General features: G+C 44.5%; 1 protein-coding gene across 1 annotated transcript; it reads left to right on the top strand.

The window, feature by feature from the left end:
* The first annotated feature begins 11,062 nt into the window (after positions 1–11,062).
* LOC110695401 (replication factor A protein 1-like) lies at positions 11,063–15,890 on the top strand. Its single transcript, XM_021872637.1, has 11 exons — positions 11,063–11,493; positions 11,589–12,035; positions 13,446–13,596; positions 13,960–14,221; positions 14,307–14,406; positions 14,507–14,634; positions 14,709–14,787; positions 14,865–14,976; positions 15,058–15,235; positions 15,307–15,422; positions 15,532–15,890. The coding sequence occupies exons 4-11, from the start codon at positions 14,104–14,106 to the stop codon at positions 15,661–15,663; spliced, it is 963 nt and encodes a 320-aa protein (XP_021728329.1). The 5' UTR covers positions 11,063–11,493; positions 11,589–12,035; positions 13,446–13,596; positions 13,960–14,103; the 3' UTR covers positions 15,664–15,890.
* Positions 15,891–16,329: the final 439 nt, after the last annotated feature.

Raw genomic sequence — 16,329 nt, 5'->3', positions numbered from 1 at the left:
ACGAAGGCCAACAGGAGCCTGCCACGTGTCAATCACAGATGCGTCCTCTACGGACCACTTTAGACACGCCACGTGTCCACCCATGCCAAATGGGAAAACCGGCCATCAAGGCCCAATCCAGTCTAGAGGCCCGATCAGCCCTAGGTTTACCTTAAACCTAGAGAGTTGCACGCTTCTCAAGGCTATAAATACTCAATTAATCCTCATTAATCACAGGATCGAATAATCAAGAAATCAAGCAGAGAAGAACAGAGTTATTAACAACCGGCTAATCTCGCTAACGACGCAGATTACCAACACTAAGCACTCTCACCTAGAGAGATCTCATTACTTTGATTTCTGTATTAATTACTCCTTAATCAGGTACTAACTTGACCGTTGGAGGCGGAGCTCTCAGGAGTCTCCGTTATTTTGCAGGTACAGGCGTCCGGTTCCAGTCTCGGAATTGTAACTCTCCCGCAGGACATCAGAAAACCCCGAAACATTTGGCGCCGTCTGTGGGGAGAGTACTTCAGAGATGGCATCCAAGTCTGTACCGACTCCAGAAGAGAGGCGTCCCCTAGACGACCCTCAAGTTCAGTCGGACCATGATACCGAAAGTGAATTTGAAGTTGAAACTCATACAGCTCCAGACGGGACCCTAAGGGCCCGACGTACCCGTCATACCGAAGTGAGGGAACGGGAGCATCTTCAAACAGGAAGCGAGCCAGCAGGCGCACAGCTTGCTCGGCAACAGCCGACTGATGGGTCTGCTCCCATCACAAGGAACGAACTCATGACCTTCATGAGGGACTTCAAGGGAGAGATCCAAGAGTTGATCAACAAAAAACCGCCTGCTTCAGTCAAAGAGCAGTCGGCCAAGAAACCTTCCACTTCACTGAGGAGGAAGCCAGTTCAAGGGCGAGAGGCGACTCCCCATCCAAAATCCAAGAAGCGGGAGCCACCTGCTCTTGATTTCACAAAACTCCGTTATCCTACGGGAAATAGGAAACCGGTTCGTCATATTCAGGCGGACGGGTCAAAGCAAACGTTCACAGATGCTCGGCACCTGCTAGAGCAGAAGAAGGGTGACCGATTATCAGAGTCGGCTTCTACTTCAAATTTTCAGGACAGTTTGCGAAATGCCTCGATGAGGCATACTCAGTCGTACCATGAGAGTCAGTCAGGCGGCACCTCCCGTCAGTCCGGCTTTCATAGTGCCCAGACGGTACCAAACTTACCATTTGTGCCGCAACAACAGTATTTTATGCAGCCACCTCCATTTGGTGGACCTGCAGCAAAAAACGTCCAACCTATGGACTGGCAGCTACGGCTGCTTAGACTTGGTGAACAGCCGTCGGCCTTCTCCAAGGAAATTACTGAAGCCGCTCAGCCGGCCAAAGTAAAAAATGTTCTAGTAGGCGCCTATGACGGCACTACTAACCCAGAAGACCATCTGATGGCGTTCACCAACCTGATGTACCTTCAAGGGTTGGATGATCCCACTTGGTGCAAGTGTTTCCCAGCAACTCTCAAGGGAATTGCACAGCAATGGTTCGGCAACCTGCCGACTGGTTGTGTAAACAGCTTCAGGACGCTTGCTTACTTATTTGCCTCCAACTTCGCTATGAACATCCCTGCTAAGAAAACGACCCTTGATTTGGGAACAATTCAGCAGGGCGAGAAGGAGGGGCTTCGTTCTTACATCAGGCGGTTCAACCTGATGAGAATACAGATTCAGGGGTTACCGGATGAGGTAGCTTATACTGACTTTTTTAGAGGTCTCAAAGACGGGTCTACCTTCAAATTTGATTTAGTTCGAAAAAGGGTGGCGACACTTCAAGAGGCCTTGATTGAAGCAGAAGCCTATATACAGGCGACTGATCTATGTACGATAAAACAGTCGGACGGGAAGAGGTTCGACAAAAGAGAAGGACGACAGAAACAGTCGTCCAACAAAGATGAAAAAAGAAAAGAGGTCTGGGCGGCTGATTCCTCTAAACAGCCGGCCCAGAAAAAGAAAAAAGAATTCAAACCCTACTCCCCAAAGTATGTGTTTAACAAGGATAACCAGTTTATCCTAAAAGAAATAAAGGGACGGCTCTCAATTGAGAAGCCGCTCCCCATGAAGGGTTCTGCGAGCAACCGGAACCAAGACAAAATCTGTGCTTATCATGATGACGTTGGTCATCACACCAATGACTGCATCAGTCTCATGCGGTACCTAGACCGCTTGGCTGATCAAGGTGATCTTGACACTTATGTCAAGAAATCTACGGGGAACACTTCCTCAAATAAGCAGTCGGCCAAAAAGAATCAACAGGCCGACAGTTCCGATACAGATGATGCAGTCGTCTACACCATTGCAGGCGGCTTCTCAGGAGGCGGCCCCACTATTAGGGGCAACAAAGATAATATAAGGCGGTTAGATGTAAATTCCGTTCACCAAGAACAGCCGTCCAAATATACATTTCCTGAGATTGTCATCACTGAAGAGGATCTAGGAGGAATAAAGGGGCCGCATGACGACCCTCTCGTTATTGAATGTAAAGTGGCCAACCAGAGAGTTGGCCGAATCCTCATAGATACCGGGAGCTCCTCAGATCTCATCAGCAGCAAATGTCTGTCAAAACTGAAATATCAGACGGACTGCATACATCCGGCCTCCCACCCTTTAATAGGGTTTGGAGGAGGAGTCGTCCACCCACTGGGACGAGTAGATCTACCCATTCGCCTGGGCGAAAAAGGGGAAGGACGACACATGGTAGTCCGATTCCTAGTAGTAGAGGAACTCTCGGCCTACAACATGATTCTGGGTCGACCAACCCTGAATAATTCCAAGGCTGTTATAATCCCGTCACTTATGCTGCTTAAGTTTGAAAGGGATAATGGAACAGTCGGCTCCCTAAGGGGAGATCAGAGGATGGCCCGAGAGTGCTATCTCTCGGATATCAAGCCCACTGTTATGGCCACTGGGTCAAGTGGAGAAAAAACAGACCTTGACAACGTCAAGGAGAGTGCGCCTGTTCAAGAAACAGGCGACAAGAAGAGAAAGGCGTCCCAGACAGAGTCCGCAAGAAAAGCAAGAAAATAGCAATCACTGGCAGAGGACCGGCCGGATGAGTTCCGCCCTCAGCCGGCTGGTGAGCATGCGGACCTGATATTAGACGACTCCCGTCCTGACCGAACAGTCAAAGTTGGGACGACTGCTCTGAGAAACCTTGGTGATGACTTTCACAACCTGTTGAAAGAATACAAGGACATCTTTGCATTTGAAGTCCATGAAATGCCTTACCCTCTGCCTAAAATTGATAACCTGGTCGACTCAACAGCCGGCCATGCCTTGATGAGTTTTATGGACGCTTATTCTGGTTTCCATCAAATTCCTTTATGGAAGAAAGATCAGGAGAAGACGGCCTTCGTCACTGATCAGGGATTGTACTGTTACACGGTCATGCCGTTTGGTCTTAAGAATGCTCCGGCTACCTTCCAACGAATGATAAACACAGTGTTCTTTGATCAGATTGGGAGAAACGTCGAGGCATATATTGATGATATGATTGTCAAGACTAAACTTCAGAAAGATCATCTGACGGACCTCCGAGAAACTTTCGCCACACTCAGGCGGCACCATGTCATGCTCAATCCCAAGAAATGTGTATTTGGAGTTGAGTCTGGGAAATTTCTCGGATTCCTTATCAATCAGAGAGGAATAGAGGCGAACCCTGAGAAGGTACAGGCGGTCATTGACATGCAGTCGCCTCGTACCGTCCGAGAGGTTCAGAAGGTAACGGGTTGTCTGGCGGCCTTGGGGAGATTCCTAAGCCGATCAGGCGACAAATGCCTATACTTTTTCCAGGCAATTAAGAAAAAGGCAAGGTTCGAATGGGGGCCGGATGCTGAGGCCGCCTTCCAGAAATTAAAAGTTCACTTGCATTCCTTGCCGAGGCTGGTCAGCCCTTTGCCCAAAGAAGATCTCTACATGTACCTGGCCGTCTCTGATCATGCGTTAAGCGCTGTGCTCCTTGCCGAAAGGGACGGATGTCAGCTCCCGGTCTACTTTGTCAGTCACGTACTGAAAAATGCCGAGTTGAGATATCCCCTAGTGGAGAAATTTGGTCTTGCATTCTTCATGGCTGTTAAAAAATTGAAGCCCTACTTTTTGGCACATGCAGTCGTCGTGTATACCGACCAACCAATCAAGCGGCCCCTTACCCTCATGGAGTCGTCAGGACGAATGATCAAATGGGCCATAGAAATACAGAGCCTCGAAGTTACTTTCGAGCCTAGAAAAGCAGTGAAGGGGCAAGCCTTTGCTGACTTTATTGTAGAGATGACTCGTCCTCCTGACTCTCAAGTTCCAGAACAAGTCTGGAAGGTATATGTGGACGGAAGCTCTACTTCAAATGGTTGTGGAGCAGGCGTCGTATGTCAATCTCCAGAGGGCGACAGGTTCGAGTATGCTCTACGCTTCAGTTTTCAGGCTTCAAACAATGAGGCAGAATATGAAGCTTTACTAGCCGGGATCCGCATGTGTAAGGCGGCAGGGGCAAGAAAAATAGACGCCTGTTCTGATTCACAATTGATAGTGAGTCAGTACAATGGCGAATACGAAGCAACACATCCGGCCATGATCAAGTATTTACAGGTGGTCCGACAAGCAGTCGGCTCCCTTGAGGATTTCCATCTGATCCAAGTGCCGAGATCAGAAAACAACCAGGCAGATGCACTTTCGAAATTAGCATCATCCGCCTCCTCCGATACTCCTCGAACTGTTTTTTGGGAAGTAATGGAGAAGAGAAGCATCGAGGAAAACCCTATTGGAATCCTAGACAGAAGCTCAACCTGGATGGATTCAATCAGGGCATATCTGACAAACGGTACACTGCCGGATGATCCCCAACAGGCGGCAGCACTGAAAAAACGAGCCTCCTGTTTTGAAATGATACAGGGAGAACTTCACAAGAGGGGGTACCTTCAACCCTTCTTAAAGTGTGTTACTCCTGAAAAGGGACGAGAGATACTAGATGATCTTCACTCTGGTTTCTGTGCTTCCCATATAGGTGGTAGGATGCTTGCTCAAAGGGCAAGGCGCCAGGGCTACTTTTGGCCTACTTTGGAAGCGGATGCAATGGAGATGGTGAAAAAATGTGACAAGTGTCAAAGGTTTGGAAAATTAATTCACCGTCCGGCTACTGACCTCACTACCATTCACAGCCCACTACCGTTTGCTAAGTGGGGCATGGACATTCTGGGTCCATATACGCCTGCTACAGGCGGCAGAAGGTATATACTTGTTGCCGTTGACTACTTCACTAAATGGGTAGAGGCGGAGGCTGTAAAGGGAATCAAGACGAAAGATGTAATTTCATTCATTTGGAAAAACGTCATCACTCGGTTCGGGGTTCCCATGTCTATGGTTTTTGATAATGGTCCCCAATTTGAGACGCCTGTTCTCAAAAGCTGGTTGGGAGACCAAGGAATTGCACATTACTTTGCATCTGTCGGCCGTCCACAAGCAAACGGCCAGGTAGAAGCCTTTAATAAAATCATCTCAGACGGTCTCAAGAAAAAGATTGAACGAGGAGGCGTCCTATGGGCAGATGAACTACCACATGTTCTCTGGGCCATTAGGACGACTGAAAAAGGGGCGACTGGAGAAACTCCATTTCTCCTAACTTATGGTGCAGAAGCTGTTCTTCCAATAGAACACTACGAGCCGACTCTTCGAGTAATGCTATATGACGAAGAGGCAAACTGGGAAGCTATGCGCCTGGCATTAGACTCACTTCCTGAAAAGAGGGTGCTGTTTTGCGTCATGAGATCTATCGCCTGAGAATGACTAGATCATACAACAAAAAAGTACACAGGCGTCCACTCAAAGTAGGGGACTTTGTACTTAGAAAAATGGAAGCAGTTGGTAGGGCTAATGAGTCTGGCAAACTAACTCCCAACTGGGAAGGACCCTACCGAATCTATGAGGAAGTCAGGGACGGTACCTACCGTCTGGAAACACCAGACGGACAACCGTTGCCTCGAACTTGGAATGTAGATAACCTTAAAAAATATTTCTTCTGAAAGATGTAAAGTAAAGAGCTACTTAGTAAAGTTTGCACTTACTATTCAATTTTTGTATTACGAGGGGCATGCCGTCTGTACCTTTACAGTCGGCTACTCTCCATTTGAGTTTCACTCAATCTTCAGAGGGGCATGCCGTCTGTTCCTTTACAGTCGGCTACTCTCCATTGAGTATTTTACTCACAATACTTAGCTAAAAAGATTAGGGCCTGGCCGACCCTGTGCCTAACAGGCGGCTACCCTTCTTTTACTTAGCACCTACGTTCACCAAGAACTTACCAAGGCCACCGGCCGAATGATCAGACCAGGCGCCAAGCCACCTGATCAAATCTACAGAACTAATACGACCTGTCCCAACATCATAGCAGGCGTCCGACGGCATCCCTCCGGATGAAATTCGTCGCAGAGAGCAGCTCCCTTTTGGGTGGAACATTGTTCTATAAACTAATTACACGGCACCTATACGACTGTCCCCAAGGGCAACCACGTAGCCGTTTTTGAGACAAGGATAACTCTATCACTAACCAAATCAGTGGTAGCAGTTGACATCTGAGTCAGATGACCGCCTGTATTACTTGGGATAGATGCAGGGGGTACCTATTGAGATGATAGCCAACAAACATTGGCGAATCAAGGGGTCTAGCCGGCCTACGCCGCCTGGTACCTCTACTTCTCAAACAAAAGTGACGGCGACTGAGTAACTCCAACGTTAACTCATAGTCACTCCTTCAAATTTGGTATGGAATCTAAAAAGTTTGAGTCGTCCGCCTGTTTTAAACAAACAAGGGCACTCGAACCCCTATTCCTACTAAGTAACCTATTGAGTTAATAGCCAACCAACATTGGCGAATCAAGGGGTCTAGCCGGCCTACGCCGCCTGGTACCTCTACTACTCAATCTTTATTGTGACGAAGACTAAGTAACTCCTATGTTAACTTAATAGTCACTCAAACTTAGTATGGAGCCTAAAAGGTATGAGTCGTCCACCTGTTTTTTATAAACAAGGGCTCTCAACCAATACTCTTGCTAGATTAACAAATTACGAGTTAAAAGCCAACATTGGCAATAAAGGGAAACAACCGGCACCAGCCGCTTGTTATCCTACTTAATTCTTTGGCAACTAGGAAATACTATTTACTTGGTCAGACAAATTGAATAAATAGTTCGAATACCGATTGAATAAATGGCCGACTGATCATCTATCCTGGAAACAGACAACCAGTCGTCCAGGGGCATAAGCGGCATACTTACTATTTGTACCTGTCTTAACGTTCGGCCATACACAACAGTCGGTCTAGTGAACAAATTAAAAATACTTAGACAAATTTGAACCAAAACAAAAATTTGATAAATGAGTCGGCCATTAAAGACCAGCAGAATATTCAAAACCCCGGCCCCCTGGCCGGGTAATTACAAAGCAAACGGCACGCAGGCCGTGGAAAAAATACTTAAAGCTTAAGAAGGGGGCAGTTCAGTATCAGCAGCCGCCGCCTGGTCAGCACTCTTCTTGCTGGACTCGGCCTTAGCTGCACCCTCTTTTGATGCCTTACCCCCAAGTGGCACAAGCGCCACGACCGGCTCTTCCTCCTCCAACGCACCGTCCAACGCCTCTTCTTCAGCAGCCGCCAGGATCTGTTGATTATATATTTCCGAACACTGGCGGTACGTTCTTTCCCATGAGGCAAAGTCGGCACTGGGAACAGTCGTTCCCAGGTCATGCGCTGGATTTGAGCGGAGTCTTCCACCATCTCCCGGACGAGCTCTTGTTTCTCTTGCTCGGCCTTATCCGAGAGCTCTTGGGTAAGACTCTTCTCTTGGTTCACCAGGCGTTCTTTTACGTTGGCCAAAGATTTCTCCATGGCTTCGTAAGAGTGCATTTTTTTGGCGAAGAGGTTTCAGCTCGGCCTTAAGGTTGGTGACGGTCCCCTCCAGCTCGTCAACCTTCTTTTGGGCCGCCTCTAACTGAGCCCGAACAGCGGCGGTAGCCTGCGCCTGATAATAAAGAAGATCAATGGTCAGTACTTCATTTTGGGCAATTTGAAACATTGCCTTATCACAGCTGGAGGCGGCCATAGCCTTTGCGGCCTTTACCTCTTTGTTTTTCCGATCAATCGGCTTGCGAAGGCTGTTGACTCGGAGCAGGGCCTAAGTATAAAGAAAAACAGGCGTCAGTTTCCAAACAGAAAAGTTAAACAGGCGTCCTGGAACTCAAAAGCTCAAAAATATGCTAAGTGTACCTCTGCTAGGACCCCTGAAATCCCATCAAGGTCAAGGGTGCCGGCACCCCTGACCGCCTCCCTGTCAGATGGAGGAACTACTTTAACCATAGACTTGGCTACCTCAACCAAGTCAAGTCCCTGGGGGCCGGCTGCATTAAGAGAAAGGAAAAAACAAGTTAGACCTAGTCAAGAAGGAAGCAAGGGTGAGTTTTTTACAAGTGAGGGTCCATACATCTAGGCGGCCCCGCCTGTGTTTTTGAAGAAGTGGCCGGCTGCTTCTCAGCCGCCACTGTTTTCCTGGAAGACCCAGGAGAGCTTGCAACAGTCGTCCTCCGGGCCTTGGGGTCCGGCTGTTGCGAGGAGGAAGCCCTTGGAGTGCCAGACTGAAAACAAAAAGAGTTAGTATATGCATAAGACAACTAAAAGAGGAAGAGTTTTCGAAGTTTACCAAGGGTGCCTCTTTGTTGGGGGAGTCGGCATACGACTGCTTCATGAGCGAGGCCCGCAATATGGCCGCTGCAGTCTTGGATGCTGTTATTTTACTCATGGCGTCAGCTGCAAGAAATAAACAACAAAGTTAGTAAAAATCCCAAGTAAACAAGGTGTGAAAAAACAGAGTATTTGTCAGGCCGGCTACCTCTAGAGCACCGACTGCTGAGGCCACAGGCGGCCAAAAAGTACTCGTCATAGAGCCACTTGAAGCTCGGGACGCAGTTTAGGGGTACTTGCTCTCGTACCCCTGAAGTAGAGTTCACCCTAGTCTCTACTTTGAAGAGTCCTTTGTCTAGGATCTCTTTTTTAGCCTTTGGGGGAACAGGCGGCATGCTGCGGCCGCCTGCGAGAAGAGGCGGATCCCTATTCCACTTGTTAAAACGTTTGTTCAGCTCCGTGTCTGAACTCTCGATAATAAGGAAGGTGTTCCGCCAATCCTTCCATTTGTTCGCCTTACCTCTCGTCATGAGGTAACCCCTATGGCTTGTTAATTGATACCACCCGGTACCTCCCGACTTAGGGGTCCGGCTGAGATAGTTCATGTGGGCGAAAGCCTCAAAGCTTGGCTCCACCCCGTTCATTTCGCACCCGGCCACATAGCCGAGTACGTTTACCCAAGAGTTGGGGGCTAACTGCCATAACCCCAGATCATACCCATCTAAAATCCGCTGAACAGCCGGATGTAATGGGAAGCGCAGTCCAGCTTTAATGGCCGCCACATAGCAGCCAAAGCAGCCGTCACCATAGCTGGTACCAGCCGGCCAGACGACAGTGTCTTCTGGGTCCGGCACAAACAGTAAAAATTCCGGGCCCATTTTGTGGTTAGCAATAAAGCTCGCCACGTTGTCTTGCATGGTTGCAATCCGGCCCCGGGGTACCCTGCAGTAGTAGGGGGCATTTTCCTCTCTGTAAGAGGCGGACGGCTCCGCCCAATTGTCTCCCTTCTCAACTGCATGAGAACGCCTCGCCTCTTGTAGGCGGCTATGTTTTTCTTCTGAGCCTGGAGAACTGTGTCCAGAAGAGCTGGACTCAGACTCGTCCTCTGACGAGTCCGAGGAGGACGACTCCTCCCCTCTCCTAGAGGGGCCCGCCTCCTCTCCCTTAGAAGGAGCAGAAGGAAAATTAGACATGTCAACGGTAAGATGGGAAGGGAACACCTTGGCCCCTCTCTCAGAACTGTCGGCTTGACAGTCGCCTCGTTCTACATCTGGCGCCTGGTCAGATGTTTCACTAAGGAGCACCCTTTGGGAAGAGCCGTCTGAGTTTGATATCTTAGCAGTCTGTTTCGTTCTGGCCATCACGTTCTGCATAGACACAGATACAGTCGGACTTTGTATAAAGAGCAAAGATGGGTCCAGAAAAGGGCAGACGGCACTCCTAGTCCTAGATTCAGCCGTCCCCGGTGACCGGCTGATCACTAACTTAGGTCGTGTCGTGTGCTTCCGTGGTGCCATTTCAAAAAATAAAAAGAAAATTAAGAGTAAGAGAACTGAGTTACCTGAACGAGTGACGGTTGATGAAGTCCTGGAAGTTCGGGTCAGTCGGCTTGTCAGAACAGGCGGTAGGCAGAAAAGGTCCGAAATGTCAGAGCAAGTTCAGGGGTCCGAATGTTCTCGCAAAGTTCTCAAATGTGAAAATGACCGAAGTCAGCACTTCCTTTTATAGGCAAAGTGAGCAGGCGAAGGGTCGCTTCCAAATTCAAAATTTGGGCGGGAAAATCTCTCGGCCGTTTGCAAGGTGACACCTGTAACAGGCCGTCGCCTGTCACCGTGCGACACCTGTCACAGGCGACACGTGACCAGTCACGTGCCACCTGTGAGGGGCAAATGATTAGGGGATTTTTATCCACCAATCACCGTCTGACAAGTGGACCAACCAGGTTCCGCCACGTGTCCTTCACGAAGGCCAACAGGAGCCTGCCACGTGTCAATCACAGATGCGTCCTCTACGGACCACTTTAGACACGCCACGTGTCCACCCATGCCAAATGGGAAAACCGGCCATCAAGGCCCAATCCAGTCTAGAGGCCCGATCAGCCCTAGGTTTACCTTAAACCTAGAGAGTTGCACGCTTCTCAAGGCTATAAATACTCAATTAATCCTCATTAATCACAGGATCGAATAATCAAGAAATCAAGCAGAGAAGAACAGAGTTATTAACAACCGGCTAATCTCGCTAACGACGCAGATTACCAACACTAAGCACTCTCACCTAGAGAGATCTCATTACTTTGATTTCTGTATTAATTACTCCTTAATCAGGTACTAACTTGACCGTTGGAGGCGGAGCTCTCAGGAGTCTCCGTTATTTTGCAGGTACAGGCGTCCGGTTCCAGTCTCGGAATTGTAACTCTCCCGCAGGACATCAGAAAACCCCGAAACAATACTGGTGAATATGTATTTCTGCCACGCATTGACTTGCGGCCCTCTGCCTCAACTAATTACCCGTTCCAGTTCCAGGGAAAACAATTCCCAATCAAGCTTTGTTTTGCTATGACAATCAACAAAGCCCAGGGACAAACACTCACTCAAGTAAGGATATACCTTAGACGACCTTGCTTCTCTCATGGACAATTATATGTTGCCCTTTCTCGGGCCCGGAATTCTAAACATGTAAGGGTACTGACCAAGCCTACAACTGAAGATCAGCATGTATACAGTGCAAAAAATGTTATTTCGTTTGAGATCTTACTACGATCAGGTGTTACACAGCAATCTCCTTCAAGGTCAGTATAATTACAACCTCCTGATTTATTTTTTATAATGTATGCCGTTCACCTAATGTGTAGCTGCTAAAGTCAAACCCATTCTTTTATGACAGGAACAACTGAAACAGGAACTTCGGTCTGGTTATCTTCACGATGTCCCCTATCAAAATTTCAGCCAATTTAAAATTCCAAATGAAGGAGAATATTTCAATAAACTTAGTTCATCTTAAAATTTAACAAAATGTTATTGTTTCTTGAAACAATCTATTACTTCTTCTTCTGAAAATGACAAGCAACTACTTCCTAATTACTGTGTCTTTTGTTAAGATTTCTATAGTTCTTGGAGCATGCCTAAATGTGAATTCTGAGTTAGATGTGAAACTGACAGCACAGTTGTTATGACAATGATCATGTCAACAGGCTGTAACAGTAGAACACTGTGACCGAGTTCATGTCATCTCTGCAGCAAAACGACTTTGTATTGCCAACTGCCGTGAGTTATGTTTTACTTGGGAGTCAATCAAAGACCTCTTATTATTGGTGATAATCATAAACTACAGGTATGCCACTCTTATTTGCAACTTCGCCATCAGTCTCCTAATGTATATGCTCCATATTTATCTATGTTTAAAAGTACGGTACCCAAACTCACGGCCCACAACCCAAAAAAAGAAAATAAAAGAATACTGGCAGTTGGGTCGGGTGGCCTTAGTGCCATCTCACTAAACAGGTCTTTCTATCTCTAAATCTATTTTTCCTGCACTCTACTAAAATAGTTTTGGTTGATTGCATCCATTCATCATGTGAACTTGTTAATATATGTGAAATGTCAACACAGAGTGCATATCATGTTCATAGCTTAGGCATTCCAAACGATACCATGGAGTTCCATCTTCATTGTAAGCTTATTGTCTTTAGTTCTCTGCTAATTGTTATTGATTCAATTCTTACTGCTTATGAGTATAAATCAAAAGCAGTTCATTTAATAATTCTTACTAATAATTTTTACTGCTAATTGCCAATCACTAATTTACAATGGGGAAACTGCAAATCTTACCACTCTTAACTCCAATTTTTGTCCTAAGCGACTTTTCTTTTATAATAATAATTTACTGTGATTTATAAACCCACCAACTCTGCTGTAAGAATTTCACATTTCCTACTCTTGTTATTACAATGTTGCTGTTTTGCTTTGATTAACTCTATTATTTTCTGCAATTTTGATTTCCTGAGTTGATGATACATTCTTTTTAACTTAGTAATGGAAGATTATGAGAGAAAATATAGTGGGTGTTTAATAATTTGGTTCATTCATTTTGACATTTCTACTCTTAGTATTACAATTCTTCAGTGGTGCAAATGTCTGCTGCTCTCTCTCTCTCTCTCAAAATTCCAGCATATGAGCGTTTACAAAAAATTATGTACTATCTTTAAGTACTTCACAGTAATCTTTTACTGGATGTTTCTGATAAATAGTTTTATTCATTTTTATTTCATTTTTTATTCTAAATTTTTTTTCCACGGGGCTTCCTACTCTTAGTGGGATTAGTATCTAAATTTTTTTTGAATTTTGTTCAGCTTACTAATGTTTAAGTAACTTTTCTATTAATACCTGTCCTATAATTTAGAAATAATTAGCAATAATTACTCCTAATTACAAATAACTACAGTATAATTCTTTTCAAATTCTTTGCATTTAGTTCCTATTATAAATACAATTAAACTCTAATTAAAACCAAGCACAGGAAATGCAAAAGTTTGAAACTGAAACATTGGTCTTAAACAACAATATATATCTATATATATGTGGTTTATTCTCTGTCATTTCCACCAACGCCATCCAAAGTATCCTTCACTTTTAAAAAAGGTCATTATTGTTCAGTAAACAAGTATTATATCACATTGGTCATATCCATATCGTTTCTTAACTTACCCTTTCTGTTTTGCATTGTACATATATATTGCTGCAGAGTTTAACCATGAAGCCAGAACAAACTTCACTGGGGAAACTAACTCCAAGCACCAAATCTTACAAAGTCAGAGCCAAAGTGAGAAAAATCTCAGCCACAACAATCACCAAACAAGAAGCGCTACCAACGCCTTGTATTTGAGGATACTGAGGTTTGTTCACTTTCTTACTAGGCACTAAAACCAGTAATATAAAATTTACAACTGCTTGTAATTCTGCTATCGGCAATAAAACCAAAAAACATAAGGAAAATACAGATCTCATTCACAGATTTAATCAACATAAGGAAAAACTCACAACTTCAACAGCTAACAATCACTTACATATTCAATATGACATTTATTAAATTAGTTTATGGAAATGTCATGACTGCCGAGCAAACAAATCTAAGAGTTAAACACTATAATTTACATTCCCATGCAATAAAAAGACTTAAAGAAGCAGGGTCACTTTAGTTATGACCAGGTCGATTGGATTTTTATGGCACATATATTCTCTTGAACTATGCTATGCAGGTTAACCATCTTGGAGGTACTCTTTTTGGTGATGAAATAGACACTTTCAAGGACGTCCTGCAACTAGGGAAAGAATACGAGATCGCAAATGCTCCACTGAAACCAATAGATCCAAAGTACCAAAAAAGAGAAGATGAGTGCCAGATGACATTCGGCGGACAAACGATCATCGAACCACTAGACCCAACTACAGGTCCAGTTCTGCCAAATTATGTCTCCATCAACTCAATTCCAAAAACAAGCTTCAAAAATGAACGCTTTGGTAAGTACAGTGCTAACCAACATCAACTATATTGGTAACAGCACTTTATGTAGCAGTCACTAACCGTATGTAACATGTCACACAGATTTGCTTGCTGTTGTCCTTTACATAGAAGAGGTCAGGAAAGTACCAACATCAGGAGGAAACATGATGGATGTACGTGAAATCATAGTCACTGACCAAAGGTACGTAAACAATGACGATACTAACCTATTATAACAATGTAATCCGCCATTTATACAAAACTACAAAAGTATCCATGACTCTATATGCCATGATAAACAGCACTGAACAGCCGCTCACCATCTCAATGTGGGGAGGCCTTGCTGTTATTGACACTGAGAAGCTTGCAGGTTGGGTGTTAAGCCCAATAGTTGCAGCCTTCACTCACTTACGACCAACCACATATAAAGGTAGCCTATCATTTCTTCTCAAATTGTTAAAATACCTTAACACACTGCCTAATTCAAAACCTTAAAACATGTAGGGTTCTCCCTTGCAAGCTCAATGTCAACTACTATCATCTCAGATCCTACGGGGGAGGAAGCACATGCTCTTCGAACATGGTAAGCAATGAAAAACACAATATACTTACAATATCTAATGCTAATCAATTGTACTAAATTCGTTCAAAACATCCTAGGATGAAAGAAAAACAAGAAATGCTTCTTGACCAGGCAACAAAAATACTGCACATCAGAACACCATCAAGAACAACAGCAGCGAAAACTATCTATGAAATTGAGCAAAAAAATGTAAGGACAACAACCCCCACCCCGCTATATAACAAATACCTACCTATTAGCAGAGAACTGATGCATTTTCATACATCGCAGGCTGCAAACACAATGCAAGAAGAACGCCATTGGATACAAGCCACTATCCCTGATGCTCAGTTGGAAAATCTGCTAGCTTACTTAGGATGTAACAACTGTGGAAAGCGCTGCCAAGAAACAAAGGACGCAACTTTCAAATGCCTACACTGCAAAAAAAAAATAGTACTGCCGCAGTCAGGTAAGAATCAACTCAAATCAACAAATGCAACAACTACAATAACCAAAATACTAATGTCCCTTTACACACAGGGTACCCAATCGAAGTGAGTGACGCCACTGGGACACTAAGACTCACTGCTTTTGCTGAAGACTGTGAAAAGCTCATTGGTCTCCCTACTTCAGAGATATATGAGAAGAAAATGGCGGTAAGAACGGAAAAAAAAGGGGAAAGGCCATATAATTCGAATAAAAACTCAACAAAAACTGTCCTAAAAAAACACGCTTTCTGATTTTATTTTGTGCATTATTGGGCAGGGTGATTGGCCAGAATTTGAAGATATAGCTAGTAACCTAAAGGTGAGGACCATCAAATTCCAAATAGCACCAACAACTTCTCTAACTAGAATGGGGGTGCTCAAATGGGCTATCAAAGACGTTGAGATTTGACGACACATGAAAGTCCTACAACAAAAAACAAGAAGTAGTCGTTTGTCCTTAAACGACACCTTATACTTAGCTACATATTTACAATAATTTAGTACTACCATATAAGAATACTTACTGCATATCATTATATCTATCTAAGTACTCCGTACTATTAGGATTAATCTTAAATTATGTGCCATGTAAGAACTCTTTTATTGAAATCAAATAATAAATGGCAAGTTATAAGATCATTGCACCACTCCAATTGATAGTCACAACACCAACTCATTGCAATTACAAATTTCAATTACTGTACATTTCAAGCTAATAGCACCACTCCAATATGATAGCCACGTAAATCACAATTCCCTTTACAAAACAACAACCCAAAAACAACTCAAATAAAAAATAATTAACCCACAAAACAACTACCATAACCTCATAAACAAAACACAATCTAAACAAGAAAAGGCAAACCGCTCCGCGCGCATCGCTCGCGTTGGCTCCCCTAGTTCTACAAAAAGCAAAAAGTAAGTATAAATAGGGAGGAGAAAAGATATGATAAATATTAAAATATGATATGGGACACCACTAGTGGGGAGGAAAACAGTAAAATTTGAAGTACTCCCCTCATTTTTTTATAGCTAGAGATGAAATTGCGCGAATTTTAGATGGTATAATAAAATA

The sequence above is a fragment of the Chenopodium quinoa genome, unplaced genomic scaffold (genome assembly GCF_001683475.1).
Source record: "Chenopodium quinoa cultivar QQ74 unplaced genomic scaffold, ASM168347v1, whole genome shotgun sequence".
In the NCBI taxonomy this organism is placed as follows: Eukaryota; Viridiplantae; Streptophyta; class Magnoliopsida; order Caryophyllales; family Amaranthaceae; genus Chenopodium; species Chenopodium quinoa.
This window is presented reverse-complemented; position numbering and strand designations above follow the sequence as displayed.